At 36.7% G+C, this 20,918-nt stretch overlaps 1 protein-coding gene and 1 non-coding gene across 2 annotated transcripts in view; both read left to right on the forward strand.

Moving 5' to 3' along the window:
- The window catches only part of ADGRV1 (adhesion G protein-coupled receptor V1), a 541,233-nt gene that overhangs the window by 42,568 nt on the left and 477,747 nt on the right, over window positions 1-20,918 (forward strand). Inside the window, exons 10-17 of the mRNA XM_010807603.4 lie at window positions 7,240-7,416; window positions 9,558-9,781; window positions 14,630-14,756; window positions 15,810-15,995; window positions 16,738-16,918; window positions 17,828-17,991; window positions 19,306-19,429; window positions 20,428-20,694. Of these exons, the coding sequence (XP_010805905.2) occupies window positions 7,240-7,416; window positions 9,558-9,781; window positions 14,630-14,756; window positions 15,810-15,995; window positions 16,738-16,918; window positions 17,828-17,991; window positions 19,306-19,429; window positions 20,428-20,694 (1,450 nt within the window). The remainder of the gene's footprint in view (window positions 1-7,239; window positions 7,417-9,557; window positions 9,782-14,629; window positions 14,757-15,809; window positions 15,996-16,737; window positions 16,919-17,827; window positions 17,992-19,305; window positions 19,430-20,427; window positions 20,695-20,918) is intronic.
- Window positions 2,357-2,429, forward strand: TRNAH-AUG (transfer RNA histidin (anticodon AUG)). Its single transcript has one exon. It is a non-coding gene; the product is annotated as a tRNA-His (tRNA).

The following is a 20,918-nucleotide window of genomic DNA, read 5'->3' on the forward strand; positions in this document are numbered from 1 at the left end:
AAAGCACTGTTTTTATTGCCAAGTTTGATATATCTGTACTCACAATACTATAGTTGTATTTTCCATATGGTTGCTATTGATTGATTTTGAAAATTAGAAAGTAATAAAGGGTGCTTATCAAATTTTGATTATGTAACTAAATTTCTAAATTTCAAGCAGAATCAGATAGTATGAATAGAGCAATAAGGAAGGAATGTATAATCTGTTATCATACATTTTGCTAACTGAAGTATATATGAAATGAAATCTCATATTTTGTCAGTTTCTTTGAACCATGGGATATTTAAGTTTGTTTCATATTTTTCCCTAGCTTTGTTTTATAGTTTATTATTGCTTTCTCTGGAGTTTCTGACTGCCCCCTTTTATATGCCATTCTTACCAAATTAGTTCTTCCATCCAGCTGTCTTTTTTGTGCAGTCGATAAACTGTATCCAGTTCTTTGTGACCCCATGGACTGCAGCAGGCCAGGCTTCCCTGTCCTTCACTATCTCCTGGAGTTTGCTCAAATTCACGTCCATTGAGTTGATGATGCCATCCAACCATCTCATCCTCTGTTGCCCCCTTCTCCGCCTGCCCTCAGTCTTTCCCAGCATCAGGGTCTTTTCGAATGAGTTGGCTCTTCACATCACGTGGCCAAAGTATTGGGTTTTCAGTATCAGTCCTTCTAAGCTGTCTTACTTGTGTTGAATGCTGAATTTAGCTGTGCCAGCTGCTTTCTCCAACTTGCTTTTCACGTGGTGCTTGTGACTGTTTTACTAACTCCTTAATTTTCTTGATTTCTTGTGTCTTATTTCTTGGATTGTGTTTTAGTTTTGTTGTAACATATGTATCCTCAAATACATGAGCAGAAAACGTATGTGCCAGGTAAACTTCTTGAACCTTTGAGCTCAGTGAAACTTCATACATTGATTCCTGGCTTATAGGAATTTCTAGATTAAAATAATTTCTTCTTAAGAACTTGAAAGGTATTCTCTTTTAGCTTCCAGAGTAGCTAATGAGAAGTTTGAGGAGAAGGAATCATTTGCCTTTAGATTAACTTGCTCTTTATCTCTGAAAACTTTAAAAAAAAAATCTTCTTGGCATTTTGAATTTCTCATGGCTGTGTCATAACTTGCTTAGCAGTTGATGGGTTGGGCCATTTTATTCTGAAGATTTTTTTTGTCTTTTTTTTTTTTTTTGAGCTGGTCTACTTCTCGTGCTTGTATGGTTTGTGCATTAATTGAGGACTCCTAGTGAAGGTGTCTTGGAGAAGGCAATGGCACCCCACTCCAGTACTCTTGCCTGGAAAATCCTATGGACAGAGGAGCCTGGTAGGCTGCAGTCCATGGGGTCACGAAGAGTCAGACATGACTGAGCGATTTCACTTTCAGTTTTCACTTTCATGCATTGGAGAAGGAAATGGCAACCCACTCCAGTGTTCTTGCCTGGAGAATCCCAGGCACGGGGGAGCCTGGTGGGCTGCCGTCTATGGGGTCGCACAGAGTTGGACACAACTGAAGTGACTTAGCAGCAGCAGTGGAGGTGTCTAGTGAGTGCTCTGTTAAGGGGTATATGATTTGTCAGTATGTAGGGATGACTTTTTGTGATATGTACAGGGAGACCTTTTGTCAGTATCCCAAGGCTTTGTCCCTAGTGGTGGGAGATCTGTATTTCATCTTTATTGTTATTTCTGTTATTCTGTTGTGTCTCCTCATAATGAGTAAATTATTATATGAGGCACCCTTCTGTCTATGAGGATAACCCACTTTTTAGAGGACTCTTGAATTTCTCTTCTTGGGATGATGGGTGAACAGCACATGGTATCACTCACAGTTGTTTCTGTTCCCCCTGCCACTGGGGGAATGCTCTTGTGAGATGAATGGCCAGACAGTGGTGGATCTGAATCCCTGAAGAGAAATTGAGCAAGTGGTCAAGCCCATGGTCCTGGCCCTGTTGAGCAAGAAGTTAAGGCAATTAGAATACCGCTGCTGCTGCTGCTAAGTCACTTCAATCGTGTCTCTGTGTGACCCCATAGACGGCAGCCCACCAGGCTCCCCCATCCCTGGGATTCTCCAGGCAAGAACACTGGAGTGGGTTGCCATTTCCTTCTCCAATGTGTGAAAGTGAAAAGTGAAAGTGAAGTCGCTCAGTCATGTCCAACTCTTAGCGACCCACCAGGCTCCTCCGCCCATGGGATTTTCCAGGCAAGAGTACTGGCGTGGGGTGCCATTGTCTTCTCCGAGAATACTGCTGCCAGAGCACATTTAGAGGTATACTTAGAAAATTTTAAAAAGCTTTAGGTTTGGCCTTCTGAAAAACATGTCGTAACTTTATTTATTTATGACTGCGCTGGGTTTTTGTAGCTGTGCATGGGCTTTCCCTGGTGGCTTAGGTGGTAAAAGTGTCTGCCTATGATGCGGGAGACCCGGGTTCGATCCCTGGGTTGGGAATATCCCCTAGAGAAGGAAATGGCAACCCACTCCAGTTCTCTTGCCTGGAAAATCCCACGGACGGAGGAGCTTGGTAGGCTACAGTCCATGGGGGTCGCAAACAGTCGGACACGACCGAGCGACTTCGCTTTCACCTTCCGTGGGCTTTCTCTAGTTGCGGTGGCCGGGGGCTACTCTGTATCTGCGGTGCACGGGCTTCTCGTGGTGGCTTCTCCTGTTACTGAGCACAGGCTCACCGGCTTCCGTAGTTGCGGTTCCTTGGCTCTACAGCACAGGCTCAATAGTTGTGGCACACGGGCTTAGTTGCCCCATGCCATGTGAGATCTTCCCAGACCAGGGATTGAATCCGTATCCTCTGCACTGACAGGCGGATTTTTATCCACTAGACCACCAGGGGCACTCCTTTGCCTTCTCTGCTGTTGGCGTCCTTTGGATTCAGAGCATTCTCATTAGTAGACATTGTCTTGGTCAGTTCAGGCTGTTGTAAAGATTGCCACAGACTGGGTCGTGGCTTAAACATCAGGCATTTACTCTGCTCACTTCTGGAGGCTGGGAGGTGTGAGATCAGACTCTTGGGGAGAATCCCCTTCCTGGTGTGCAGAAATGATTTCTTTTTGCTGAGTGCTCACGTGGTGCAGAGAGACAGGATCCAGATTCTTTGGTGTTTCTCCTTATAAGGGCACAAACCTCATCATGAGGGTTCTACTCTTACAATCTGGCTGCCTCCCAAAGGTCCCATCTTCAAATACCATCATATTGGGCATAAGGGTTTCAACGTATGAATTCTAGGGGTGGGGATACAAGCATTCAATTCATAGCATGTATGTTTAAGGTTTTTTGGTCCCTAGAATCTCAGTATTCAGTTCTCCCTTTGTCTCCAATCTTGGCTAGGTCAAAACTCATATGAGAAAGAAATTACTAAAACAAGTGAAATGAAGGCAGGATTTTACACAGTTGATTTTGCTTTCATGGAGCCCTGGAATTCCTATAGTAGTTGCAGTGACGTGACCCAAGAATTGATTGATTGATTGACGTGACCCGAGATTGAGAATTGATGATGCAGTGTATTGATTTTGAATTGTAGAGAACTTTTCTGTTTTCCATTTCTGATTTGTTTTCTTACGCTGCCTCAAAACCAGTTTTTACTGTGGCTAGGAAGGGTTGAGGGCAGGAGAAGAAGAGGGTGACAGAGGATGAGATGGTTGGATGGCATCACTGACTCAACGGACATGAGTTTGAGCAAACTCCGGGAGATAGTGAAGCACAGGAAGCCTGGCTTGTTGCAGTCCATGGGGTTCCAAAGAGTTGGATGTGACTAAGCGACTGAAGAACAAGAGACACCCTATATTTATGCCAGTGTTAGTAACCTTTATATTGAACTTTTAGCCTCTGAAGACATCCAATATCTCTATCCACGTGGCTGCAGAATCCCTATATAAACAAAACTCTATTAAAAATCTTCAACTGGTCAGAATTACTCTAGTGATTTTATTTCAGCCTTCTATATGAACATGACCAGTGAAAAAGCTGGCTTAAAACTCAGCATTCAAAAAACGAAGATCATAGCATCTGGACCCATCACTTCATGGCAAATAGATGGGGAAACAATGGAAACAGTGACAGACTTTATTTTCTTGGGCTCCAAAATCACTGCAGATGGTGACTGCAGCCATAAAGTTAAAAGATGCTTGCGCCTTGGAAGAAAAGCTATGACAAACCTAGACAGTGTATTACAAAGCAGAGACATTACTTTGTTGACAAAGGTCAAAGCTATTATTCTTCCAATAGTGATGTATGGATGTGAGAGTTGGACCATAAAGAAGGCTGAGTGCCAAAGAATTGATGCTTCTGAACTGTGGTGTTGGAGAAGACTCTTGAGAGTCTCTTGGACTGCAAGGAGATCAAACCAGTCAATCCTCAAGGAAATCAGTCCTGAATATTTGTTGGAAGGACTGATGCTTAAGCTGAAACTCCAGTACTTTGGCCACCTGATGTGAAGAACTGACTCATTAGAAAAGACCTGGATGCTGGGAAAGATTGAGGGCAGGAGGAGAAGGAGGTGACAGAGGACGAGATGGTTGGATGGCATCACTGACTCAGTAGACATGATTTTGAGCAAGCTCTGGGAGATAGTGAAGGACAGGGAGGCCTGGCATGCTGCAGTCCATGAGGTTGCAAAGAGTCAGACATGACTGAGCGACCAAAGAGGAAATATGAACATGACAGAGTTTATTTTTGATAATACTCGAAAAGTAAGGAGAAACTTGAAGAATATCAGAATTTTGGTGATTGTGGGTTAGAAATCTGTTGTACTAATTCCAGACTCAATTTTTATCTATTTCTATATTCAGTTGAATAAGAAAGGTCTTATAGTGCAGACGGTCATTTTAACACTTTAGGAAGAAAGGGAATTATTAGTCACTAACACAGTTCCTTAAGGTTCAGAACAGCTGTTGGCTCTGGAAGGCTGCTTGGAAGTAAAAGGTTGTGTAGTTTGTATAGTACATAATGGATGAGCAACTTTAGAATAGGAGGCATCAGACTGCATGGAAATCTGAATGAAACTGAAGAAAGGAGAATCAGAGACATGAGCTTCTTATTCTTTAGTGACCCTCTCAGCTAAATACATTAGTCTGGGATACAGCTTTTGGCAGGCATGGGGTTACTAATGTGCTGTCCCCCTTGCAAACTGTCTGAAAGCAAAGAACAACTATGAATGGAGTAGTCTGATTTAGCAGATGCTTAAGGAACCCAGACAAAAAAGGCTTGGAGACTAGGAAGTAAGCCATGGAAAATTAGCATTTTTGCTTTTGATCAGTTCATTTCATGGCCTTCTATATCTTCTTTCTTCTTAGTTTTTAAAAATACTATGTTTAGAATTAGTTCTGTAACTGTTTTGATAAATTTAAGTAGAATATGAGTTTTCTCCTTTTTGAGAAGTTTCGAAGTAAAATATGTTGGTTTTTTTCCCCCTTGATGTTTTCAACAGTGTTATCAGTTTGACTCTGTGAATATATAGGGATGAGAGTGTTCATTCACAAACACGTTCTGACTCACACAGGACCATTGTGTTTTTAGTCTTTGCCTCTAACCAGTGTGCACTTTATATGCCAGTCAAATATATATTTTTATTTTTAAATTTTTGTGCTATCTTTAAAGATAAATACATATATATGTATATTATTTTTCTGTAGAAGAATAACAGTTATGTGGTTTTAACTATTTCCACATTTCATTTATTTTATTAAGTAAATGCAGTATTTCGAAGAACTGAATGTTTTATTTTACTTGATTCAGTCTACATACCAATATTTGGCAAAATTAGTTTGATTTCTTTTTTTTTTTTTCTTTTACTCAAGTGAAGTGAATATTTACCAATTATGGGACTTTGGGTATTCTTCTCCTGTATATGATTTTCAAAGCAAAGTGTGTTACATTTAAAAAGCATTTACTTTTGCCCTTATAAACGTAGCACTGTTCATCAGAAAATGTGAGCATATGTGCAGGATCAGTTTAGTCCTTGTCCACCAGGGGAAAACCAATTTCAATCACCAGTGTCTACTGCTGGTTACGTAGTGGCTTCGTATCCACATTAAAGCCTAACAGAGGGCTCTGGAGAGGGAGAGATCCATACTGCTCCACTAAGTTTACAGTTGCTTTTTAACTTAAAATCTCTATGCTTTTTGCAGTCCTATAATGACTGTCTATTCCTGCAGTCACGTGAACACTGTGAGGATTGATAAGTCGGGTTTTCGAAAGTTGAAGATTTTGATGTATCAGGATTCGTAGAGAGTTCATTTTGTGTTGTAGGGGTAAATCAACACATTTATTGTGTAGCTGCTGCACTTACAGGTCTATGTCATGTTTCAGGAAAATATTGAGAAGGACACAGATCCACAAAAGTTCTGTAGTCCTGTTGGGAAGTAAAAGTCTGGAACATGGGAAATGATGATAAGCAAGCAATATGTGAAATTTAAAGTGAATTTCTCAGTTTAGTGAGGGTAGTAGTAGAAGTCGAGGAAGAGATAGAAGAAAGAGGGCTGGAGAATCCAAGGAAATTTTCCTAGGGGAGAGGGATATTTAACTAGTTTTTAAAAGCGAGCGCATTTTGATTTTTGAGATGGTTAGAGGCAATTTTACATGAGGAAAAACTTTGAAAGTTACAGTGACGGTCAAGTTCATTAATCACAGGGACACATGATGCATTTCTTTAAACATAAAGACATATAAGTCACATTTGGAGTTGTGAATGGTCTTCTGATAGTGAGTTTTCTCTGGCAGAGAGGAGGAGTGAATGATTTGATTGGAGATGTGGTTCAGTGGAAGGGAGGAGGCAGGTGTGGGCAACTCGCTGATGTTTGGCTTTAAATCAGGGTAGGTGGGTACAGGCAGCAAGGAAGAAAAGTGGATGGCGGTACTGGGGAAAACCGTGTAACATGGAGCAGAGATGGTGGTTTCTTTTGTGCACATTCTATCCTGTAAGGTGTCTGCAACATTTATGTCATATTCAGTGGCAGTTATAAAGATCTGGAATTTTGAAGGAGAGATCCAGAGGTTTTTAGGGAGTGGAGTTTTAAGATAAAGGTCTCAGGAAGAACCCTGGGAATAATCATAATTGAGAAGCAGGAAGAGGTTAAGAGGCCAGTGCAGGAGGTTGAGTCAGGATAATGAATGAAGGAGATGGAAGTTGCCAGATTATTGGTGGCCTCTACCCATGTTTGTCTTTTCATTCAATTGAGACTTTAAAATTTTTCTTAAAAATTTCTTTTCTTTTCATTTTGTATGGTGTTTTTCTATCTGTTTATTACAGTTGGAAGCTGTGGAGTTGGTGAATATAGTTCCCCCAATCCCACCTATAAGTCCTAGATTTGGGGAAATCCAAAATATTTCTTTGGTGGTTACTCCAGACATTGCAAATGGAGAAATTGGCTTTATTAGCAATCTTCCAATCATTTTGCATGAGCCAGAAGATTTTGCTGCTGAAGTGGTAAGTAGACTTTTTCTTATTGATGGGGCATATTGAGTTTGAGATAGAGACTTTTTTTTGAGGGGGAGTCAGGTTAATATAGAGTTAACAGATCTTGAAAAACTTCACCGTTTATAGCAAGCCTTCAGTTTGTAATTTGACATAAAGTAATTGATGAATGTGTGATTTTTTTCATGTTTTTCCATATTTGATAGAATAAAATTAGAATTAATTGCTTACAGGAAAAGAAGGATAGTATGATGAGGCTGTTTTCAGCTAGTGCTTGTGACATTTGATAAAGTAATAGCCCAACACAATTTTTTTTTTTTAAATTAGCCAAATCACATGTACCACAAGAATCCTTGACTTTTTCCATTTCCAAGCACTCCTCATACTTGCCTTGGGCAGGATTGGGGTGGTGTCCTATGTTTGGTGGTGAAAGTCGTGGTGATAAAGTAGGGGATATAAAATCTTAGGAATTATATATATATATATATATAATATATATATATATAATTTATATATATGAATATTTCTGGATACACACACACACACTAGCATGTTCACGCATATGGCACCTCTCCCTGCCTGCCACCTGGTTGAATTTTCCTGCCATCTGTCTAGAGACCACTCTGACCTTTGACCATGCCATTCCCTGAGCCACAGTCTGTCCCTAAAACCCTCTCAAGTTCCCTCACACTTAGATTTGATTTAAACTGATTTGTGGTTCAGGTTAGGAATGTGTATAGAGTTGTTTTTGTTACCAAAGCCTCATGTCAAAATACGGTGACCACAACTTCTTTTGTTTGTGTATTTGATTCTGTGAATTGGCAGAGAAGCTCAGTTTTTCAAGATGGTTTTGATTTTTTGTATTTTTCATAATACACTGTTTTCTTCTAAAACCTCAAAAGCATTCAGTTTGAATTCAGCATTCTGAAAGAATGGTTTGTTCTTACTCATCTATCTTACAAAGCTCTACATGTACCATTCCATATTTTTCCCTGGAGGGAAATGAGCTTCTAGGGAAAGTGTTGGTCTCCCTGAACCTGTATTCTTCTCCTGGGAAACAGCAGAAGAAGTGAGAATTTCCCTTTGTTTGTCCTATTTGCAGCCTGGCCATGCCCACTCCCTTGGGGTGATTCAAGGGCCCAGCCCTTTCTTGCTGCTTCTTTTTTTTTCCAATCTTTTCTAAGAATCTTACTTTCTTGCTAGTATCCAGCCTTGACGGTTGCTAGCCAAATTAGGAGAATGGTTAGTGAGGAAAATATCTTCCATGTTTTTCAAGATGGCCTATGTTAAAGGGCAAAGCTCAGAGGACACCTTTTTTAGGCGCTTAAAAATAATTGCATACCTACTGTTAAATATTTGTTTATATTCTTTGCTTGAAAAAACTTTATTATGATCCTTTTCTTAGACATTTTGAAAGTGTGCTGTACTCAAATGACACTACCAAATACAATTTGTTTCAGAATTATTATAATCGTTTCCATTTATTTAGTTCATGCTATGGAGAGACACTTTACTCTTCACCAGGAACTTGCAAAATAGGGAACCTCTAGCTTCATTTCACATGTGGAAATTGAGGTCAGAAAGGTTAAGTAACTTGCCCATGGAAACTCAGAGCCCTGATTTGAGTATCAGCATTTGTTTGGTTAGAAGCATTTCTTATTTTTACTTGTATTATTATTTTCTTATTTTCCCTCTATGACTTTAGGATGCATTTGATGTAACTGTGTACTTCCCAGATTTATTCGCAAAAGCTTATTTTTCAGTTTGTATTGTGATATTAATTCTCTTTTCAGAGATTCTCTGATGGAGATTTACTCTTTAACTAAATTGTTCTATGTTTTTCACGGTTCTTTGGCTCTTAAAATGAAGTCTTTTTGTTAAGACAAATCTCAGGGTAGGCATATTGTTGGGTGGGGGAAATTTAGTAGATGAATTTGACTAGCAAAAACTAATATGAAGTAATTAAATCTTATAATTGTCATGTGTAGAAAGAAGCTTGTTCAGTTGTGCTTTTAATAGCATTTTAATTGTTCGCTTCTCTATGCAGAGTGCCTAAACATTCATTTAGCGTGTGTCTATACTGACTGAAAAGCTTAGGTAGTTTGTGAGCATGTATTTCAGAAGAACTTGTTCTGTTTTTTTCTCTTTATAAGGTATGCATTCCCTTACATCGGGATGGAACTGACGGCCAGGCTACTGTCTACTGGAGTTTGAAGCCCTCTGGCTTTAATTCAAAAGCAGTGACCCTGGACGATATAGGACCCTTTAATGGCTCTGTTGTGTTTTTATCTGGGCAGAGTGACACAACAATCAACATTACTGTCAAAGCTGATGACATACCAGAAATGAATGAGACAGTAACACTTTCTGTAGACAGGTAATAGCGCATTGAGGTAGCGTTCAGTGACATGTATATGTTCATGTTCTCTGAAATAATTTTATTTCTTTTCTTCAGGTAAATTATGGAGAATAATTCTTTTTCCATGTAAAGTAAAAAGAAAAAATTAAGTAGATAATGCTCTGCTGACCTGACTTTACTGCTGTTTTATGATGGCTTTTGGTTAGATCATAAATATTATGATATAGTGAACTGTTATGCTGATATTTTTGTGAAGAAACATTACATTGAGAATTTAAGGTATTAGGTACATCTTAAGCATAGCTAATATGTTGCTATATTCAAAAAATAGGCAGCAATAAATGCAAAATGTTAGGTTAGGCAAATAGCTCTGCTGGCTTCATTTTTATCAAGTAGGATTAAAACTTTTGAGTGAGTAAAAAGAAAGTGTTAATATTCATATAATGAAATTCTCTTTTTTATATGGAATTTAAATATTAAATAATACTTTTTTTCCAAAGAATAAAAAAATAATACACATTTAAGGGGTATTTTTAAGTAATAGTGAGGATTTACTTAACATTTCTCAAGTAAGTGATTTAGATCAGGGAAATATCAGGATCTCTCAAAGAGAATTTTTCAGTAATTCATGAAATTCCAAAAATAAAAAAATATTTTGCTTAAGTGGTTTTAATTGAGTTAAAATTAAAACCAGCTTATCTACCATAGATCTCTAAATTAAAGTTGATACATATTAAGGCTAATGTGTGATTTGAGGACTTTGCAAAATTTTCGTTTTAGAAACAATAAAATTCATAGATGAATTCAGTGATTCAATAGGTGTTATTTTGCACTATTTTAATCAGGACTTTGGTGTGCTGCGATTCATGGGGTCGCAAAGAGTCAGACACGACTGAGCGACTGAACTGAACTGAACTGAAGTAGTAATAATCATTTTATGTAACCCCTGATCCTCTCCACATTTTGCTTTCAGACTCTTATAGTATTATATAAATACAAACACATTTAATAAACCTTATGAGTAGTTTTTATTTTTATATGAAAGGAAAAAATTCAGAATATAGGGAACTAATCTGTTGAATGTCTGCTGTTCATTTTGTTTGCTTTCATAACCACGTTGTTTCTTTTTTTAAAATAAAAATTAAAACAACAGCAAAATAGGCAAACAAAGAAACCCAAAAAAGCAAAAACCAAATACTGTGTGCATGCATATACATAGAGACACACACACACAGAGTCTAAATACTTACAGTTTTAATAAATATTTTACATTAAATGTTTTGGAAAGATATTTCATATGATAAAAAATTAGTGAAATGTAATGAAATGTAAACTGAAAATTATTATTTTTTCACTTATATCCTTTTTTTGTTTAAGTTAGATTTGAGTGCTTATTAAATCAATGGCCTGTCTTAAAAAGAAACTAAAGAAAAATGAACAGCAGTTATAAACCAAAGCGGCAATAATCTGTAGAGACTTTGTTAATTCATTTGAGAGTTTCAACTCTGAACTAAATGTGTAGCAAGTTCATAAGTGACTACTCTTCATATTCTTTCAAAATAGTCATTTTTAACCTTATATAAATCTTTGAAATTAACTAAATATAATTTTAAAGTATTTTTTTCTCTCTCTCTTTCCTGTGGGTTAAAGTAGTATGCAAGAAAGTATAAACCACAGGGTAGAGAATTTCAGAAGTTATTGATTCCTCTTTCAACTGGAATAAATTACTTCAAATTCATACTAAATTTTTTTAGCTCAATTAGTAACTAGCACATACTTGTATTATCTACATGTGCGTGAGCAAATTACAAATCAGTATTCTAAGACATATTAAAATAAATGTGACAATCAAATCCACAGTTAAAATAAGGTATTTTGTCAAAACCTCCATCTCAATTTTGCAAATTTTTAACAAAACTAAAAGAATGAATGAATGCTAGTGTGATTATAGTAAGTTACAGTAAAATATTGCAAGAAATATACTCTTTTGAACTATTTGAATTTTTTATCATTTATATGCAGTACTTCAATTAAAAAAAAAAAACTTTTGTAGAAAATATTGCAAGAAAACACTTTATTCTGATATCATTTGTGATTTTCTTTTAATGTAAAATTCAAATGGAAATTTGGTATATTTCTGTTAAATAGAGATAAAAGTTGCCCTAGTACTGAATGATTTATGATGCTTTTAATACCATACTAATTAAAAATATTTTTAAGTTCTCTCCAGATCAGAAACAACTTTATTATGCCAGTTAATTTCAGGAAAATTTGAGACATATGTAGAATATATAACTCCTTATTTATGGTATTATTTGACTTGAAAAGTGAAACACTAGGGACTATATACTCTGACATGTTTCTCAAGGCTGTTTAAAAATGCAGCACATTGGAAACCTGAAAAAGTGTTTATATTTCCTGATAGAAAGTTATATTTAAGTAATATTTGTCATAATTAGAAGATACAGTGATATCTTTTGCTTTCTTAAGTATATTCCTGTGCAACCGATGAAAGGTATATATTTCTCTGCTGATAAGACTTTTTATTCTTTCCAAGAATAACTGGCTTCAGATCTGAGGCTGTGGGTTTTTTATTATTTTTTTTTGAAACCTAATTAAAACTACTAAGTAATTATAAGTCAGGCTGAATGAAATTTGCTCAGCTGCTGGGGTTTTGTGAGCACGCACAGTGCTTGGCAGGCTCTAGCGCCTTGGAGCGGGCCTGGAAAGGAATGTCTTCAATGGGTCTTGACATGCTGGCTGGCCGTGGGGTCATCTTCCCTAAGTGGGAACTGCCGAACCTCTTGCTGGCATTTGTGAATAGCAAAGAACCCAGTGTGCGGAGTTCCCTTCAAGTGAATATGACCAGCTCGTGCGGGGGGGGGGCGGGGGCAGGGGCAGAAAAGAAAGGCTTTCTTGAGCTTTATTTTTACCCTGCCATTCCCATTTCTAGCAGCATTAGTGAAGTTTTGGCAAATACTGTCTCCCTTCCCCCTCTCCCCTGCCCCACACACACTGTCTTCTGTGTTGGTTGACAGGGTAGAAACCGAAAGGTTTGTCGTGTTCTTTGGGTAAGTGTACCGAAGAATGTCTGGTTTGCGGTGATTCAACATTTTGTTTTTGCATGCCAGTGTTTTGGACAAGGCTTCGGTTCTGCATGACTGCCAGCCCTGGGAAAGTTCGCTTGTCCACCTGCTTGTACATGCTTTGTGTGTCCATTTATCTTCTAATGATAAGCTTAGCTGAAGGTTTTGTGTGTGTGTGTGTTAGTTTTAAATTATGAATACTATTAAGATAGCTGATAAAAATTTTGAGGATTTATGTAATTACATATTTTGAAGAACTTAAAAATTTTAGCTTTCCTGATAGTGTATGTATAACCAAGAAAACAATTAGTGTCCTTTGCTTGTGCCATTCTTACTTAACAGCTTTTATGAATCTTGTGGTTGTTTCACAAAGAATTCAGAAGCAGAGCGCTCATTTCTTCCATTGATTTTTGAGTGCGTTTAAGCAGTTTCTTGCCTGCATTCTCTTTGTTGTTGTGTAAAGAACTTTTCAAAACTTTGCCTTTTTTCCAAAAGGGTAGCTTTTTTTAAGAAAGCTTAAAAATAAGTTCATTTGTTTAATGCTCAGAATGGATTTTTATATTCATTCTGATCCTGTTTTTGTCTCAGCTTATATGGACATAGGAAGTTTTAATTAATAAAAATATTCATTTAAATGAAATATGGGCAAGTTTACTATGAAAATAATAATAATAATAGAAAAAGCCTAACTGCCTTATTATTTTGATTATATCTTCTGTGGCCACTAGTATGCTAGGTATTGGTTGGCAGATTTCCAAAAACTGGGGAAGGATGTTAATTCAGATTCTCTGTTACACAGGAAGTGTGCTGTTCTTTCTACATATTAATTGTGGCTGCATTGTAATTTTGAGGTTTGATCAGGGTACTTTTTGATTCAATAGAACGTGACATTTGGAAAGGTTTAGAAGAGCTTGTGGGACTGAGAATTCTCAGAGTATGCTGGCTTTTAAACCCTCAGAGCCTTACAGTTCTAGTCCCTTTGATCATTTTAATTATAGATTGAACATAAAAACCAGAAATAAAAAAAGCATCTTGTTTTAATATATTCTTTTGAGATTTGTATAGGAATTGCTATAGCATATCATATATTTCAGATCCATTCCATTCCATTTTTCGTGATGTCCTACTTTTTCTTTTACTATAAAAGAAATATTATCTATTTATATTTATTATTTATAATATTTCTTTTATAATAAAAGAAAAAGCATAAGGTTAAAGTCAGGGTGAACAGAATCATACTGAAGGTCATGAAATATTTCTAAAATCTAATCACAACTTTATTTTTTGGTCAATGTGTCTTGCTTTAGTCCAAGCAGTTATCCAACTTGTATTCAATTAGTATAATCTTATGTAATGAGTTTTTAAAAAACAAATTCAAGTGTATGTAAAATTTAAGGAATTTTATTTAAATTACTTTAAAACTATGTATTACAAGTTAAATTTCTCTAAAACTGGAAACAAGTCTATAAATTTGATACTACTTTATAAAATATATTTAAACTTTCAATTACTGTATTTTTAATATATATATGCAGTGTTTGTTTTCAATCAAATATAAAAGATATAATGAATTCAGAAAGAGGAGTTCTCCCATAAGTGTTATCAGTGACACTGTTTTGATCTTATGTGATTTTAATATACTTAAATTTAGTTTAAGTTTTAACTTCTAATAACCTTCATATCCATTATCTGAAAGTGTTATAAATATTGTAAGTAAGACTTCAAATCCAGAAGTAAGTCTATAGTTAGTGGATACCTTTCCCCTCACTGTTTTCTCCAGGGTCAGTGTGGAAAACCAAGTGCTGAAATCTGGATATACGAGCCGTGACCTAATTATTTTGGAAAATGATGATCCTGGGGGAGTTTTTGAATTTTCTTCTGCTTCCAGAGGACCCTATATTATAAAAGTAAGTATGAAAGAGATTTCAATCTGTTCTGTACTCACAACCTCAGAAGAGAAATTTCAAAGGATTTGAACTTCTGTTGACTTTTTTCCCTATCCTTTATATGGTACTTTACTGGCAGGAACATAGTCATCATCATTATTATTGGTATCATCATATAGATAACATGTAATTAGGATCTGTTATGTTCTAGTCACTGTTCTAAGCAGTCTGTGCTATATTTCAGTGTGAAAGAGACACATTGGCACTTCTAGCTGAGCCTTACACAAATTGCTTAAAGTTGTGATGCAAACCTGTTCAGTCTGAATTCAGAGTGTGGGATTATTTTTTTTTAATGCAGTTTTGAAAAAGTACTTTCCATTTACACTATTGCGCAATCTCGTCTATATTCCCCATGCTGTACACTTTGTCCTTGAGCCTCTCTTATAGCCAGTAGTTTTTACCCCCTATCCCGACCCCTCTATTGCCCTCACTCCACTAGTAACCGCTAGTTCTCTGTATATGAGCCTGCTTCTTTTTTGTTATATTCGCTAGTTTGTTGTATTTTTAGATTCCACGTTTACGTGATACCGTACATTATTTGTCTTTCTGTCTGACTTACTTCACTTAGCATAATGCCCTCTATGCCCATTCACGTTGTGTGTTGGTTGCTCAGTTGTGTCCCACTCTTTGTGACCCCGTGGCCTGTAGCCTGCCAGGCTCCTCTGTCCATGGGATTTTCCAGGCAAGAATACTGGAGTGGGTTGCCATTCCCTTGTCCAGGGGATCTTCTCAACCCAGGGGTCGAACCTGGGTCTCCTGCATTGCAGGCAGATTCTTTACCATCCGAGCCACCAGGGAAGCCATTTGGCAAATGGCAAAATTTCTTTCTTTTTGATGACTGAGTAGTATTCATTCACACACATACACACACACACACACACACATATCACATCTTTACCATTCATCTGTTGATGGACACTTATGTTGCTCTTTTATCTTAGCAGTTATAAATAATGCTTCCATGAACATTGGGGTGCATGTATCTTTTTGAATTTTGTGAAATTTTTTTTTAAGGAAGGAGAATCTGTAGAGCTCCACATCATCCGATATAGGGGAGCACTGGTTAAGCAGTTTCTACACTATCGAATAGAGCCAAGAGATAGCAATGAATTCTATGGCAACACAGGAGTACTGGAATTTAAACCTGGGGAAAGGGAGATTGTAATCACCTTGCTGTCAAGATTGGATGGGATACCAGAGGTATGGGATTTTATTTTTTTCTTGTGCCTTTGTGGAAAGTTGATAATATCTACTGTGTTATGAACATAAATAGTTTGAATGTTGGCAAGGAAATACAGGAAAGGAAGCAGGCAAGAAAAGATAAAGAGAAGTATACTTATGTTTGGAAACTAAAAAACAAGCTTCAAAAGCAAAGTAAGAGTCATACCAATTTGAATTGTCCATTCTTACATAAAATGATAGCCCAATCTGAAACTTATGAGTTTTCGTCTCCTTTTAGCTTTATATATGTTAAACATTGTTTTATATAATCTGTATTGACTGAACTTTCAGGATGTGGTTTCAAACTGAAGAAATTTTTCTGTAAAATTACTCTTTTAAAGAAAATAAATTTAAGTTTTAAATATATTAAGAGAACCAGATATTGTTCCGTTATGTATGTACATCATTGCATATGTAACTTTTAAATTAATTTAATTTTATTAGTTTAAATGACTGGAACATCATTATAAGATCCAGTCTCCTTACTATTTTAATGTAGTAACGTGATTTGTCTTTTCCGTTTTTGAATAATGTATATTTATACCTGATATCTCTCTTAATTGATGGAAAAATGTTAAAAATTTAAAAAAATCAGCTTTGTTTTTTTCAGTGAGTGCATCGTTGTGAAAAATTGATGGTATTAATATTTTTGAATATATATTTTTATTTGCTCTGAAAATTTCAACTTTTTATTTTTCCTAATTTGACATGCTCACTTTAGTTGGATGAACATTATTGGGTGGTCCTCACCAGCCACGGTGAACGGGAAAGCAAGTTGGGAAGTGCTACAGTTGTCAACATAACAATTCTGAAAAATGATGATCCTCATGGGATTATAGAATTTGTTTCTGATGATCTAATTGTTACGATAAATGAAAGTAAAGGAGACAATACCTGTAGTGGTAATGTATTCTACTCCTTATATTCCATTACTCTTTACTGAAGAAAAAATTTGGTGTTTTTAAATTTATTTCTTTAGTAGATAGTTATTTTTAGTTGTCCAGCTGCTTTAAATTACACATGGTGTAGAAATTAGTGTTTTAAAAATCATATTTAAGATTGTAATTTTTATTTCTTATGCAGTATTATGATGATGGTGGCTCAGATGGTAAAGAATCTGTCTGCAGTGCAGGAGACCTGGTTCAGTCCCTGGGTTGGGAAGATCCTCTGGAGAAGGGAATGGCTACCCACTCCATTATTCTTGCCTGAAGAATTCCATGGACAGAGGAGCCTGGTGGGCTATAGTTCATGGGGTCACAAAGAGTCAGATACGATTGAGTGGCTAACACACACATTACAGTTATATTTTGATTTCCATTGACCAAATGCAGTAGAACTCAAGCATTCAAAAGAATGGGTTGAGTCAAATAGGAAAAGCTGTGAAACTGAGAGTTACATCTGGGGAACTCTTGCAGTGGCGTGAAATGAGACGTAATTTATCTTTAGAGCCATGTCTGTCTGGATAAGAAAATCGTTTCTGAGTGTGCAGCTTTCTCTGACTGTCTTTACCAAATACCCTTATAGGACTTTGTGATAGATGTACCTAGACACCATTCTGTTCCCTGTGCTGAGTGACTTTTAAGATCTCAGACTGTGGTAGCAAAGATTGAGTCCGTTAATTTTATCAATTGTATGGCTATAGAGGAAAGACTGGGTTAATTTATATATACCTTGAGGCTGGGCTAAGCAAATGATTGATTTTTATTAAAAAGGTGGCTTATTTTTACTTCTCTTTGACCACTTTCTTTACTCATCATTTTAAAATTGTTTAATATGTGATCATGTGTGTTGTACCCATTTGTATTTCACAGCTGTTTATGGTGTGATAAGAAATCGAGGCACCTTTGGTGATGTTAATGTATCATGGGTTGTTAGTCCAGATTTTACACACGATGTGTTTCCTGTCCGAGGAACTATTTTCTTTGGAGACCAGGAATTTTTAAAAAATATCACCATTTACTCCCTTCCAGATGAGGTAAATGTTACATGTTTAACTCTTACTGTTGTTTAATAGTTATTTTTTTATTGAATATTAAACATCTGGTAATACTTTGCCATGAGAGTATGTGATAAAGAACTCAGGTATAATGTCTTAACTATAAACCAAAGTGATTTCTAGGTGGCTCAGTGGTAAAGAATCTGCCAACCAATGCAGGAGATGCCAGAGATGCCAGTTTGATTCCTGGATCGGGAAGATCCCCTGGAGTGGTAAATGACACCCTCTCCTGTGTTCTTGCTGGCAAAATCCCATGGGCAGAGGAGGCTGGTGGGCGATAGTTCGTGAGGTCACAGAGAGTCGGACATGACCGAGTGACTGAGCGCACACACACACACAAATCAAAGTAGAAATGTTATTTTTGGTTCCCCTACGGGCATTTTTAACTTTTAGAACTGATTGATAGTCGCTGGTGACACTGCCTAGGTGTCAAATATTAGAGATTCACGCTGTGAGAGAAGTTGTCAAGCGCTCGGTTTGTACTCAAGGCCCTTTGAGAATGAGAGTGCTATCTACAGAGTACACTAGGGTGCACTTGCAGGACATTGGTCCAGGTGGATGGTGGACTCAGCGTAACGCAGAGAAAAAACTTAGTAATAATGGAATGGACCTTTCTGAGGGGAATTGCACTTCAAATAGGTATGGAAACCTGTCTCCTTTCCCTCACACTCCTGCCTCCAGAGACAAAATTCCAACACTCTTCCATTTTAGGATGCGGAGAAGACTAAGTCACACGGATGAGGAGAAAGCTAAACAGAGTCCACGTGGGGAGGCATATAGGCTCAGAGATGTGGGGAATCTCACCTTGTTAGGACAGTGGAATGAGGTCTTTATGATGCACTTCTGTGAAACTTAAAGTTTATAAGGGGCCTTTGAAAGCTAACTGAACCTTTGTTACTGTTATGATTTCTGTTCTAAATGTGTCCAGAAGTTATTTTTCTGTTTCACCATTTTTCCTTAAAAACAACATATAGCCCATTTTCTTACAGAAAAATCTTAAGCTATGTAGTATTTCTCTTTTTAATTTGCGTAAGGCAAAAATATCTCTATTTCCATTACATTTTATAGTGAGTCAAAATAAGGTGGCTGTTTGGATGAATGCATGTTAAAATTTTGAAGGGTTCTGATTCTTACTTGAATAATTTAGGGTGGTTCTGCTCAGAAGTGGAAATGAACGTTAATACTGTTATTAATAAAGGTTTTTTTTTAGAGATGAAACAATTTAGGTATATGTAGTGGAATTATTTGTACAGATCACCTGACTAAAAAGCATGTGTAACATCTTCCCAAAAGATTCCAGAGGAAATGGAGGAATTTACCATTACCCTACTTAATGCCACTGGAGGAGCTAAAATAGGAAATATAACTACTGCTACTCTGAGGATTAGAAGAAATGATGACCCCATTTATTTTGCAGGTGGTATTGCTTTCTTATTTGAGTGAGTTTATCTTTCTTGAACAGTGTAAGGATGCTTTTTTCAATAATTGTTTTAAGTGAACATTTTCAATAAAGCATAATTGATACATGTTTAAATAGGATTTCATAATTTGACCATTATTCAATCTCTTTGACATTTTAACAGATATTTTTAAGGATTCTGAAGGAAAAATTAAGTACTATTTTGTTAGCTTTGTTTTCCTCTTTTAAATTTCAAGGTATTTTCTTTCCTTTGGCAAAAATGAACACTCTTCCATGTTACCTCTTCCAGTACACAGGGAAGTAGTGAAGACAGTTCAGGGTTTGTGTATTGTACTTAATGAATGGTTACTTACTATAATTACTGTTAATTTCATGGACATATAAATTAACATGTAAATTAAGGTTTCCCCATTTTTTCCACTTGAATGCTTTCTTTACAACTGTCTTTGCCACTGGAGACATCTTTTAGTTTTATTTGGTATCTAATTTATTGGTATCTTATTCTTCCTTAAGTCATTTTTTGCAGGCTGTTCAATTTGCAACTGTAGAACTCGTAAACCTCTTGAATTTTATCCATTTATGTTTTAACCTTCAGTTAACATGTACTTAATGAATTAGTCCTGTGTTCAGTCTTCTATTAACCCTGTAGAAGATGTGGAAGGTATCTGGGCCTATTTTCAAAAAAAAATTTATGGTCCAAGTTTAGAAATGAATTCTATGAAACAGTAAGCAGAGGATTCCAGATAGTATACAGTTTACTGACAAATTGGGAGTTGCAGACAATGGATTTTGTAGGAATCAAGGCAAGAGGAAAGCCACTGACTCAGAGTAATTAGAGGAGACCTCATGCAGGCATTGGAATCACAGCTGTCTTTCAGCAAAGACTCAGTGGAGGGCATTTCTTGTGGTGGGCAGGGAGAAATGTGCAATCTGATAATATGTAGATGGAATCAGAAAAGCTCACACGTTCCTTCTTTTCTTTGTGAATATTTTAGAGCCTCGTGTAGTGAGGGTTCGGGAAGGTGAGACTGCTGACTTTAAAGTTCTCAGAAATGGATCTGTTGATGTTCCCTGCACCGTCCAATATGCTACCATGGATGGGGAGGCTACTGCCAGAGAGGGAGACTTTGTTCCCATTGAAAAAGGAGAAATGCTCGTTTTTACAGTTGGAAGTAGAGAGCAGAACATATCTGTATTCATTATGGAAGATGATATCCCAGAAACAGATGAGCCCTTTTATATAATCCTCTTTAACTCAACAGGTAAATAAATTATATTTATGGCAGAGTGTTGTTTCAGTTCTTTTACAAGATGGCATTAAGTACTTCACTGTCACCTGTGAATGTTCAAGAGCAAAATTGTTTCACTGATTTCTTGAGGGAAGGGGTAAAAGAATACATGTGTTGAAACTTTGTGTACGTGGTATACGCTATGTCATTATTTTTAATCTTTTTTCACAAATAGCACACACAGAAAATTATGTTAT

The sequence above is a fragment of the Bos taurus genome, chromosome 7 (genome assembly GCF_002263795.3).
Source record: "Bos taurus isolate L1 Dominette 01449 registration number 42190680 breed Hereford chromosome 7, ARS-UCD2.0, whole genome shotgun sequence".
Lineage (NCBI taxonomy): Eukaryota > Metazoa > Chordata > Mammalia > Artiodactyla > Bovidae > Bos > Bos taurus.